Source organism: Castor canadensis, chromosome 1 (genome assembly GCF_047511655.1).
Source record: "Castor canadensis chromosome 1, mCasCan1.hap1v2, whole genome shotgun sequence".
Taxonomy (NCBI): domain Eukaryota; kingdom Metazoa; phylum Chordata; class Mammalia; order Rodentia; family Castoridae; genus Castor; species Castor canadensis.
This window is the reverse complement of record NC_133386.1, coordinates 165,469,568-165,482,696: the sequence shown is the minus strand read 5'-3', so window position 1 is coordinate 165,482,696 and position 13,129 is coordinate 165,469,568. Positions and strand designations below refer to the sequence as shown.

At 42.8% G+C, this 13,129-nt stretch overlaps 1 protein-coding gene across 3 annotated transcripts in view; it reads left to right on the top strand.

Moving 5' to 3' along the window:
* The first annotated feature begins 1,192 nt into the window (after window positions 1-1,192).
* Window positions 1,193-13,129, top strand: part of Bdnf (brain derived neurotrophic factor) — a 53,455-nt gene continuing 41,518 nt past the window's right edge. The window contains exon 1 of one of the 3 annotated variants that reach the window (XM_074043204.1): window positions 1,193-1,727. In XM_074043204.1, the coding sequence (XP_073899305.1) occupies window positions 1,725-1,727 (3 nt within the window). In that variant the 5' untranslated portion in view covers window positions 1,193-1,724. Of the gene's footprint in view, window positions 1,728-2,920; window positions 3,016-3,534; window positions 3,630-13,129 lie in introns of those variants that run through there. The other 2 variants (XM_074043197.1, XM_074043201.1) reach the window with 2 other exon arrangements.

Genomic DNA, 13,129 nt, shown 5'->3' with positions numbered 1-13,129 from the left:
TAACAACTGGTTTACATCCATCCTCAGTTAGGGTGCTTCACCGTGCAGGCGACAGCTGAGGATAGGCAAAGGAAAGCTTCAGTGGAAAGATACCCTGGGCTAGCGCCTCCCTACGCTGGGGGGAGAGGGGGGCAGGGGCGGGGAATGCTGTCAACGCTCCAGTTACTGCATATTTCCAGAGTTCTGCCCAGGTCTCCAGCAGAGTGCGGCGCCCCTCCCCCATTCCACCCGCCTTTCTCTTTATTTCACACACGGAGAGGAGGATTGTTTTATGGTGCTTTTTTCTTCTTTTCCAAGTTCCTTTTTCCCTTCCAACTTACTTTCCGCCAACACGTGACCTCTTCGCTTCCCAGCTTGCGCAGCCTCTGGTGGGGAAGCGCGGTGCTGGCCGCCGGACTTCCAGAGAGAGCCCCCCTCCCCCACCCCCAGGTTCGCAAACGCTGCCTGGGCTCCTGGCGCGCGCGGCTCAGGTTCCCAGCCGCATTCACCCCGGCACCCTGGTGGCGGGGGAGCCCCGGGATGATGCGGAAGCCACCAGCAGACTCCGGGAAGGAAGCCACCAGCAGAGACGTAGTACAGAGCCTGGAGCTTGCCGCGGATGGTCTCCTCCCTGCCTTTGCCCGCGGCTCTGTTCTCCGTGGCTCTCCTGGCCGACCTAGCTGCGCACAGCGGCGGTTAACTCACATTTGAGAAGCCATAACCCGTTAGAGCAAATGCAGTCATAACTTCATTCAACTCAGCCGCTCGAGAGCAAGGCTTACACAGGTTCCTGTGGGCAACTAGTGGCTCGCCCCGGTGCCTCTCGCCTAGTCATCAGTCCCTAAGAGGAAAAGGGAAAGTTGCAGGGCTGATGCGCGCTTCGACGCATGCAGTTGTTCCTGAGGACAAGTCACTTACTAACCCTCCCCCCGCCCAACCCTCATCGACCGACCTCATCGGCTGGAGACCCTTAGTCATGGTGGGGGGGGGGTCACAAACTTTTCTAAGAAGTTTTCTTTTTACCAAGGGAGTCACAGTGAGTTGGTCACGTAAACAGCACGGATAGTCGTCGTCGTTGCCACCCCCCTGACCCCCTCCCGCTGCGCTTTTCTGGTATTCTTATTAAAGCGGTAGCCTGCTGGCGCTGATAAGCAACAAGTTCCCCAGCGGTCTTCCCGCCCCAGCCTGGCAAGGCGAAGGTTTTCTTACCTGGCGACAGCCGAACTCAGCTTTGCCAGAGCCCCAGGTGTGACCTGAGCAGTGGGCAAGAAAGCGGTGTGCAGGCTGAGTAATTTTTATGGGGGTACCCTGAAACTCCTCACTTTCTCTGGGAACTTTCTGTGCCAGGACCCAGTGACGGGCGGTGAGAAGGCAGCCTCAGGAACCACCCGCTATATACCAGGGCAGTTGGACAGTCATTGGTAACCTCGCTCATTCATTAGAATCACGTAAGAACTCAAAGGGAAACGTGTCTCTTGGAGTGAGGGCGTTTGCGTAAATCTATAGGTTTTTCAACATCGATGCCAGTTGCTTTGTCTTCTGTAGTCGCCAAGGTGGTTGAGAGTTTAAGCTTGCGGATATTGCAAAGGGTTATTAGATTCATAAGTCACACCAAGTGGTGGGCGATCCACTGAGCAAAGCCGAACTTCTCACATGATGACTTCAAACAAGACACATTACCTTCCAGCATCTGTTGGGGAGACGAGATTTTAAGACACTTGAGTCTCCAGGACAGCAAAGGCACAATGGTGAGTAGCAATAAACCTTGCATTCTAATTGAAAAATCTTGACATGTTGCTTAACAACGGGAATATCACGGCTCTTCCTAGCACTTCACACGCCAAAGAACAGCAGCTACTCAGGCCAGGGGAACCGGTTTTTACACAGTGCAACTTCAATTGGAATCATTTGAGATTTAACACTGCAATGTGGAACTGCGTGGAACAAACTTGGAACTGAAGGGGGTGTGTGTTATATTGGCTGTTCAATCTGATGCTTGTGTGCCAGCCGTCTTGTATTCCATTCTTTGCCTTTACGTGTATGGTGTATGAGCATATTCTATGATTTATATGTGGGCATGTAATTGACATTCGCAAGGGGGTTAACAGCATAATAATGCTGTTAGAGGTTGGGGTTAGGGGGTGGAGTGGGGTAAAGGCTGGGAGTTTAGGTGAGAATGGGGACTGGAGGGGAAGAAGTCAGAAGTGCATATCACTAGTAATGAAATGGGTAATCTTCATAGAAGAAAAGGGTCTTATCAACATGTGATCAACTATGAACAGGATGGCTTTGGCAAAGCCATCGGCACGTGACAAAACGTAAGGAAGTGGAAGAAACCGTCTAGAGCAATATCAAGTATCACTTAATTAGACATTTTTTAGCCTTTTCCTCCTGCTACGAGGGGTGTGGGATCCGGGCGATCCGAGTCCATTCAGCACCTTGGACAGAGCCAACGGATTTGTCCGAGGTTGTGGTACTCCAGGTAGCCTTTCGCACCCCCCACCCCCTGTCAAGCCAACCCCGTGTCGCCCTTAAAAAGCGTCTTTTCTGAGGTTCGACTCACACTGAGATCGGGGCTGAAGAGAGAGTCAGATTTTGGAGCGGAGCGTTTGGAAAGCGAGCCCCAGTTTGGTCCCCTCATTGAGCTCGCTGAAGTTGGCTTCCTAGCGGTGTAGGCTGGAATAGACTCTTGGCAAGCTCCGGGTTGGTATACTGGGTTAACTTTGGGAAATGCAAGTGTTTATCTCCAGGATCTAGCCACCGGGGTGGTGTAAGCCGCAAAGAAGGTAAGCACCGGGGCGGGGACCCCTGTATCCCCAATTCTAGAGCTATTTTGATACTCGATCTTCCGGAAAGGACGCGTGGTGGAAGGGAGGAAGTAGAGGGTGAGCATCTGAGGGGGGTTGTTCCTGGTATTTGTCCAGTTTAAATTGCCCTAGGTGAGAACCCTGGAGCAAAGCAAGAGGGGGGAAAAGCTGTCTTCCTGCGGATATAATGAGTTTAGTTAACTTGGACCTGCAAATGACTGATTCAAATGTAAGACTTCTCTCATTTTCTCCCCTTTCCCCCCCTCTTTTCCGTTCTTTTTGCTTGTGTGTGTGTGTGTGTGTGTGTGTGTGTGTGTGTGTGTGTGTGGTGTGTACAGTAGATTCATTACTAATTATGAAGCTTTTGCACAACATTCGATTTCCTAAAATTTGACTTTGTACCATTTAGAATCAGGCGGTGGTGGTAGTGTGCAGTGAGGAAAGGGGAGGTGGAGATGGGGAGAGGGAAGGAGGTAACGCTAAATCTCCAACACAAAATGAATCAAGGTAATTTCAGCTCTTCTAGTGAGGAAGATTCATTCTCTCTGTATCCCTCCCTCCCTCTTGATCCCCCTCCCTCCCTCCTTCCCGCCCCCCTTCTTCCACCCCGCCCCCTCCTCCTGCCTCCATCCCTCCCTCATTCTATCTCTTCCTCTCCGTCACCCTCGTTTCTTGCTGGATGTTTCTTTCTGGCTTTTTTTTTTTTTTTTTTTCCCTCCTCCTTTCCTCCCTCCCTGCGAGTTTCGGGCGCTGGTCTGGAGGGCTCCCGCTTTCTCAAGGGAAGGGGAGCCGCCGAGACCGCGCTCGGCTCCTCCACCGGGCCGGATGCCTCACTGTGCCCAGGTCCGAGTCAGTCGGGGTAACTCAGGGAAATGGGGGGGGTCTCCGCTTGGGAGTGGAAGGTCCTTTCCGGACCGAAGAGCCTGGGAGCGGGCCGGGGGAGGGGGCCTGGGCGGCTGGAGGCGGTGGAGAAGAACACTCGTAGCTCCGAGCGGCTGCTGGACGGAGCCACCAATCAGCTGGGCGCGCAGACCGCCCAGCCAGGGCGAGGTTGCGTCCAGAGGCGCGGGCGGAGGGCACCAGCTCTCCGCCGAGCTTCCGCTGCCACCCGTTGGGCCGGGAGCCCAGCAGGGGGTGGACATGGGGGGCTTGGCGGGTTGAGATAGAAGCTAGCTCCGAGCCGCCCAGCCTTCCCTTCCACCTCCCCTGCCCCCGCCTGCGCCCCAAGGGACCCAGAGCGGCTGAAGCGTGAGGTTGCGTTGTCCTGTCTCTTCACTGGGAGTCCAGGGACTTGTGCGTCCCTGGGCGGGGGCCACCAACCTCTCCAGCTACAACCCTCACCCCCACCCACTTCCCGGGCCCTTTGTTCCGGCCACGGAGCCCTGCCCGGTGGCAGCTTTCGCCCCAGGGCTCGGTTGTTCTGAACTCCTCCCCGGATCAGCTCTTTTCAATTAAGAGTCTAGGGCTTAGGGTGGGAGTAAGGGGGGTTAGGGACAAACCCATTTCCCAAACTCAAGACTCAAGATTATTTTAGCGAACGAAGGAAAGAACCCCAACTCTGCGCAGGTGGAAATGATAGATTCATAGGATTCATAGGCAACGCGAGGATATTGTGGAAAATTAGAAAGAAAAAAAAAAAAAAACAGGCACTTGGATCAGATGACGGTGATAGGCTGCTCCGCACACAAAGGGAGCGTAGGGCAGGGTTTACGGAGCCAGCCTGCAGCGAATGGGGCACAGATTGTTCCGAGATCCAGTCGTTTTCTCAGTCAGATCTACGCGAAGGGAGCAAAGAGGAGGGGCGGGGAGAGGAGCGTGGCGGGCGGGGCTGGGCTTGGGGGCGGGGGGATTTCTGATCAGTCTGATGCAATTCCAAGCGTGCTGCAAAGGAACTCCAAGGCGTCCGCATCACCATCGCCACCCACCCTTCCCAGATGGTGCTGTTTTAAATACGGATCTGCAGGGCTGAACGCAGAACTGGGAGATTTATTGCAAAATCCTGAGAAGGGGGGTGAACAGGGAATGGAGGGGCAGAACTTAAAGGTGCAACGCCTGCTTTTCCCCAACCAAGCGGCACCGGTCGGATTTTTTTTTTTCTCTCTCTCTCTTTCTGACTACTTGTCTCTGGATTCTAATTCACCAAAGAAGAGGTGTAAATATTGTGACATTTTGAGGCAGCTTGATGGATGGGAAAAAAATCATCCGTCACTCTAAATTGCAGAGTTCCCTCTCCCCGCGCTGTGCCTTTCGAGCTAACACTCGCTGCTGCCTCATACAGTTGCTAGGGCTTCAAATGAATGCATCGTTAAGAGAATATTATTCTTTTAGTCGACTTGCCAATTTATCTGACAGTCGAACCGAAAAAATGTAAATATCGTGTCTGTGGGAGACCAGGAGGGAAGATGCTTAACAGTTTAATTCTTGTAACCCTGAGATCTTTAACAACTGAAATAAACCTCAGAAGTGTCACGTCATGCTCTCTCCCTCTCACACACACACATTCATATACACACACTCTCATCCTGGACTTGTAAGATGAAATGGTTTCACCTCAAGTGTTGTGGAAATGAATGGCACTTTAAGAATGGTGTACCTAGTATTCAACTGTTCATATGTCTTAACACAGAGCTCTTCAGCATCAGGGCAGGAAATTTCAATTGCCCTGTTCAGAATCAGACAGAAAAGTAGAAGATAAAAGAAGGGGGGGGGGGGAGAAGAGAGAGAGAGAGAGAGAGAATATGAGAGAATTTTAACCTTAAAATTTTAACAGAAACCTAGCATACTTTTGTGCCCCCCTATCTTGCATATTAATATTTCTGTATGCGAGATTTTCACTTGGTCTCGTTGCCCCAATGAAATATATCAGTACTGATTCAGATGAAAATATGTGCACCCTACCGGCACATTTTTCAGTGTCATTGATAGCAAGACCTACAACACAGCAATTTTTGGAGGGTGGAAGAGAATGTATGAAAGGGCTTTGCAAGCTGGGACACAGTCACTTCAGAAATAGGAGGTATCACTATGACATTCCCTTTGCCCCCAATATTTTTATTTGGTTGAACCAGAGTATTAGTTAATTAAAAACACCATCTCTTTTACATGGTCAAGGTAGTAAGTAGGGATTTAAAATATGATTAGTTGACTTTACAAAATATTGCTAATTTTCTATCAGTGTAAATTGGTAAGGCTTTCAAAAGACCTAAAATCAACATACTTAAGTGTGTTCTTTCATTTGCCCGGCTTTTCCTATCAAATGTCTAATCTAAATTCTTAATAAGAGAATACGCTGGTGAATTTAGATTCTTTCCTTTTCCTGGCCTGTCCTCTAGGGGAGCTTTAGTAAGAAACAGTCTTCAAAAATCCAGCAATGAGAGAGAGAAGGTAAGGTTCTGGGTGACCATAAAAGAGATAATCAGCCACAAAACCCAACAAATAGAATAGAGTGGAAACTGGCATGAAAACATGACTTACAAAAGGTTTTTATTTTTATTAATTCTGTGATCTTAGAACCAGGCTCCAACTTGCTCAAGTAGCATTTGCTTGATCATATTGCTTACAATCTGTCAGTTAAAATGATGTCTAGCTGACTATATTTTTTACTAAGCATACTTCTACCTAATTTTTACTTGTAATTAAACAAACTATTCTAACCATTTAAGTGACTCTTATGACTATGAGTTGATATAATCTGATTTTAAAGCACTGCTTAAAAATAATTCTGTTCTGAACAACACTGACTTGCCAGAAAAAAAAAAAACAAAACTATTTTTGTAGCTTTCTTTTCACTCTATGGATAATTTAATGAGTTGCCTATTTTAATTTTACAACTGCTACCTCAGAAGTATCTCAAATTATCTTCTTTTGCTGTTATCTCTTATTATCTGCTACTGCCATGTACATGAGTATGTCTGTGTATGGGTATGTGTGTGTGTGTGTGTATTTTCTGGTGGGAATTTAATCAGCAATGAATCTTTAAAATTACATGCCATAATCCATATGTATATTATTTAACAATACACATAAACATTAGCATTTAGTGAAAGCTTACCATTATTGAACACTGTGAAAGTGGGGCAATGCCTTAAGTGAAGGAAGATTGAATTATTAAACAATAAAAAGAAAATGTTCTCCCTTTCGGCTTCAGTGTGACCATAATTTCAAAACTATGAAACCTTTCATCTTTTATTTAGAATATAGAACTACTGCTTTAAAAAGTATTTCTTGAGAAAGTGACACATGTTCTATAAATAATAATACTGTCCAAACACCATGGTGCAGAGATCAAAATTTTGAATTTTTTATACTTGCCACCATTTTTATTTGATGATTTTTGGGGATGTTCATTCTGAATTTTTTAAAACTTAGGTAGACTTTTTTCCCTCTCTTTCACTGTAACATTCTAAGAGTCTTGTACGGAATTCTTTATAATATAGTACAGATTTTGTTTGCTTTCCTAGAAGTACTCATATTCATATAGTGGTTTGGAAGCTCATTAACAGGTTTCATCATTTGATTCCTTATCAATTTGTAAAGTAGGAATCATCCATCACCTTTTACAGATGAGACTGAGACTGCAGTGCAAAGTTGCCCAAGACCACACAACCAGCGAGAGGAAAAGTGACTCAGAATCTGTTTCTTCATTTTCAAGGTCTGTGCTCATTCCTGTCTAGGCCTTGTTGCCTCACACCAGTAAAGGCCTCTGAGGCAGTTGTAGACATTATTTCTTCCTATTTTGACTCAATTAAAAATAAGCATTATCTACAACAATTTCCAACATTCTTCAGGACTACTGGAAAGTTTTAACTAGACTGTGATCTTCCCTTCTAAACCATTCTTTCCCTCTCTCACAGTTAGAGGCCTAGAGAAGGCAGGAATCTTCCTGTAGCAGACACATATCTAAGTCATAGTCACTAATTTCCCAAAAAAACAAACACAGAAGATAGCTAAAGCCAAGAAGTACATTACTTTTTGTCATGAGTCACAGAATCTGAGGGCCAGGAAGGTTTCAGAGGTCACTTAGGCCAGCCTATATCAGATGCATGAACTCGTGCTGGCTTGTTTTCTTTTAACCCTCTAGAATTTCATCCCAGTCTTGGATGCTTAGATACTCTTTACTTTGGTAGATATTCTGTGGATATCTTACGTGGATCATGAGCTTGACTAGCCATTTCCCACTTTGCTCCAAAAGTATACCTTCTATAGAGATTCTTCACAGTCATAATTTATTCTCCAAGTACTAATTGACTATATGTGCTAGAAACTGCTTTGGAATCCAGAGAGTCAACCATGAGCAAGACTGAATTATCCTATCTTTACGGAGCTTATAGACTAGAGATGAGGACTAGTCCCTTTATTAGCTGTGATCACTAGAAGGGTGCAGACTCCTGGATTCTTATCTTTTTCAAAAGAACACAGTGAACCAGATTAGAAGCCTATGTTTAAGCCTTACTTCCAACTTGTCAGTAGCTAGAAAAGTCAAACAGTTACTTGATCTTTATTTCCTCACACATAAATCAAGAAGGATGTTCTAAGAATAAGCTCTAAATTCCATTTCAGCTCCAGGTGGGAAGTAGGGCCTAAGTTATACTAACCTTTGATGATTTACAGTTTTAGAGACCATCCTTTTTTAACTGCTAAGAAGTATATTATGAAAACTCAAAGCAATGTACTTGGGACCTACAATGGAGAAATCTAGGTGTGGAATCTGTTGTTTCTTCAGGAATGCTGACTATAAAAGTTTTAATTTGAACAATGATCCTAAACTTTTACAGATTTATTTTAAAAGGGAGTGATGTGGTAGAAGATTCACTTTCAAATTTTATGGTACTTCCTTTGTGCTGGTAAATTTCTAATTTTTCAGGACAGTTCTTTTTTAAAGTCAAAGATATTACATGCTGAAATTGTCTGGGTCTTATGAATAATTTATTATATACACACAATAATAGATAATTAGATGGACCAGCCAGTAGAAACATGAAAGGGAGCGGGTAACCCAAGGATTGCAGAAGGTGTGTGGGCATTTTGACATCCAGGAAATGCTATAGATCTGTCCTGAGCTAACTCAGCCTGGTGGAGATAATTAAGAAAAAATGTGGGTGTAGAAAGACTGCAAGCCATTCCCAGGGATTGGCTAGATTGCTACAGTAGTTCAAAAACAATTGGCACAGCCACCCACACTGGACATGATTGCCCTTTGATGAGGCAGCTATTGACTTTTATAAAGATGCCATGTTTAAAATAACTTCTGATGTACTAGAGATGACAGACATCATTCCTGAATTCTATTTTAGACAAATGGCAAAATATATTCCAAACTATTAATTTTAAAATAAAAAAAAACAGTTTAAAGACCAGTTTATAAAGACCAACAGTTTATCAACATGTTACCTATGAATTTAACAATTCAGCCAGAAGCTGGTAGAAACTTGTAGCCTATATGAGACATTTTAATCAAAGAGTGAACATTTTCTGGACCACTACAGGAAATAGAAAGTATTTTGCCAATGTTTTTAATCTCTGTGTGAATGTTAAATGCACTTCAAAACCTTCCCACACTGGGAAAGGGGATACACCAACTGCCCTAAACAAAATTAGAAAATGCTGAGACCTCAGAGTGTGTTACAGTGACATGGTACCTAGAAATCCCTCAGAATATTGATTTCTCTCCAGTATCAAGGAAACACCTCAATTACCAATAGTACCTAAGTATTAAGGCCACTGTGGGAAGAAATACCCAAGTCAGGTGACTGCACAAACATTCTACAAACTTCTGAAGACTGTTGGATAGGACATTGCAGGATGAATGAATGGAGAAGAGAGAGGAAATGTGTAGAAACCTGAGGGAAGGGGAAAAGGGAAGCCAAGATAGGGTTAAGGATTATATAGGCGTGCTTATATCTTCTCTGTGATATTTCTCCAGACTGTCTAGCCATAGAGACTCATCTCTGATGTCCAGTTCTATACTGTTCTAAGTACTTTAGCGGGAATCAATTTCTTCAGTGGTCCTCTTCATCCTCTGCTAAGGACTTCCTTCTCCTCAACAACTTCCACAATCAATATTTATGAATTGTTTCCTTATTGTTACTCTTTACTAACATGGCATTTGTAGTCACTTTTGTGGCATAGACTCTTGGTAGTCTGGTAAAGCCCAAGTAAACTCTTCTAGAACACTATTTCTAAATGAATAAAATAAAAAGTATAAGATTAAAAGGAAGCCAATTACATTGGTATATAGCTACAAAAATATTAAAAGAATACATTGTGTTATATACTAATATGTACTTTTATGTGCTAAATAAGGTCTAACAATAAGATAAATATAATTTTGAAGTAGCAGTAAGCATCAATGTATTTTGAAATATCTATCACAACTGACATGTGAAATGAAAGTCTCTGATTTCTATTGGTTAAAATGTCTGAAAATACTACTAGATAATATTTCCCACACTTATTTGATGACAGAACACTTTGGGGGTACTTATTATCCTAGCATTAATTCAGAAATGTTAATTTAGCCAATGTCAGCATTAGTCATTTGGTTTTCTTTCCTGGCAAAGGAAATTAGCATTGTAAGAAAACGTTCAGAATTCACTTTTGCTGTTAGACAAGCTGCAAAGTGGGGAAAGGACCAAGTGGTGAAATAGCTAGGGTATGGTGGGCATGTTTCCATTGGCTGAGCTTGCTATTACCCTAGTGTTAATCTTTAGTATCATCAGCACAACTCCACTGCCCTAGAAATCCATCACTCCATTGAAAAAGATAGATAGTTCAGACTCTGGCCATTAACAAGGGGGACTTGTGTCAGATAAGTAGTATAACCTGACTAACCTCAATAGTCTGTTAAAACTCTTTTATTTTTGTAATTGTTACATTATAGGAAGGTACATGCAAATCATGAGGCAAGATAACATCTGCACATCTCCAGTATCAAGTTACTTGCTTTATATTAGACTTGTATTATTTAACCCTGACAGCAACTCTTGGAGATAGATTATATTCTAATTGTATAAACAAGGAAACTAGAGCTCAGGGAGTTTAAGCAATTTGCCCAAACAAACACAGCAAATCTTAAGTGGAGAAGCTGAACTTCAAATGTGAAGTTTTCTGATTTTAAAGTCCATTATAATATCCAATCTCCTTTATTTAACAGCTACTGCACAGGTTTGATTTGAGTATCACATTTTCAGGTGGTTCTGAAGAGCTCCTTCACCACCCTTTGATATGGCTGAGAGTCTCAAAATTGGTGGCCACAAATACTACTTTAGAACCATTTTTATTTTTTACTACTTGATGGAAGACTTTCAAATTGCTAAATGTTACCTTCCTTTTTGAAGCCCAGTTTTCACAAAATTGTAAGATTGAGAAAGTGATAATACTTAAAGTAGTTTGTTAGAATCAAATAAAAGAATATTAAGACCTAATTTTATTGAGTTCATGATGGTGGACATTCTGCATTTTCATAGTTCATTGATTCTTCTTCACAATAATCTCTTTAAGCAAGGATTATTCTTCTTCATTTAAAAATAAGGAAACTGATGCATCAGTTTGCTAGTTTAATTATTTTAAATTAACAGAGTCAATCAGTGGCAAAACTGGACTCAAATCTGTCTGCCTAATGCCAAAGCTTTTTCTTTTAATTAAGAAATGAATCTGAAAATCTCTGTGCAATCATAGCTGCTGTTATCATTGTTGTCATGCCTACAACACTATCAAGGCAGAATTGTCCAGCAGTAAGTACCTAGTTACTGAGGACACAGATTAGAGACTGGACTCTTCACCTGCACATTCTTCCCTCCACTTACTTTAGTTTATTGCCCAATGGATGATGTCTAACTCCTTTCTTAACTTGTTTAGGGCAGTTCCAAGTTAGTTGACTTCTGAGAGTTATTGAGTAAGAAACGTTACAAATTGTTTGGATTAGGATTTAGTGTGTTTAGAAGCCATTTCATAAGTTTGCCTTTTCTAACTGTGACTGCCTGTGGTACTGCAGAGGCTGTGATGAGGAACGCCCTCTCTAAAGACACACAGTGGATGACAAACCTCCAAAGCTAGTATGTTGTTTACAGACATGGAGAAGCAGAGAATAGACAAGCACAGCCTTAAACGTAATTGCAAGGCTTGTAGTCCCTGTTGGGGACTAAAATGTTTATTGGCTTTCCTTGTGCAATTCAATGTTCTTCCTCCAAAGGCTCCACTCCAAACTTGGAACTTCTCTGTAAATACATCTCATTTGGAAGAATGCCAGGAAACAGTATCCGAATCCCTTTTGTCTTTGTACCAACTCAGAATTGAGAATACCAGGTCTAGAAGTAAAGCAGGGCAGTGGGTGCGGGGGTTTGCTCTCTGCAAGGGAGTCCTAAATCTGCTTGGGCACCTTCCTGATAAATTTCATTCATCTTCCTCCTAGAAAGCAGCTCCTAGAAAGACATAGTTTTAAATGAGGGATTGGATGCATACTGATAAATCTTAGATAACACAACTCAGTGGTCTTTTCAGAGCTGTTGAAGTCATGTAAGGAAAGACAGATACAGAAGTCTATGAGAAACCTCATCCCACTTCCACTATGATTTATTCAGGGAGGATACCACAAACTTTTAATGTCCCAGAGCTCAGAAACAGCACAGTAGAAAATGAGGACCCCAAAGGACTTTTTGATGTGTGAAAAGCCCACCTAACTACTCATTGTCAGAGATAACTGAGTAATATAATAAGTAGAAGAATATGAACCCTTACCATGGCTCAAGGCTCCACCTTTAGGAGAAATAATTATATGAGTTCCAAGTATAGTTTACCAAATGATATACAGTTCTTCAAAAAAGTCTGACTTTATATGAAAATAATACCACAAATATAATCCAGATCAGTGGTTCTCCTACAGCATGGAAATCACCTGAGTCATTTGTTATTTCTGAGTTCAGGTTTGAATGTGATGGGAAATTTGGCAGCGGTGACTTACAGCCCACTGACCTCATTTTATTGATGTGCCATTGAAGTGCACAGTAGCAAATATCTACAATTTATTCCATAAATTTTTTTATGGAATAAAAATAAATCTCAATTTATTCCATAAATTTTTATGTGGCACTTACACTATGCATGTGAATAAGGTTGGGCTATCAAATGGGCTTGCTCAGCCAGAAAGTGACAGATTTTAAAGTAAGGCCCAAGTTCTTTTGATTACTGTCTGGGCCTTCAAATCATACCACATGACAAATATATTTCTTTGATTTCCCAATAATTAAAACAAAAGAAAACAATGAACAGTCTGTACGATTTTTAATTTTGATTTTCAAATTAAAGTGTTTTTTGTATATCTTGAATCATTACTTAAATTATCAACA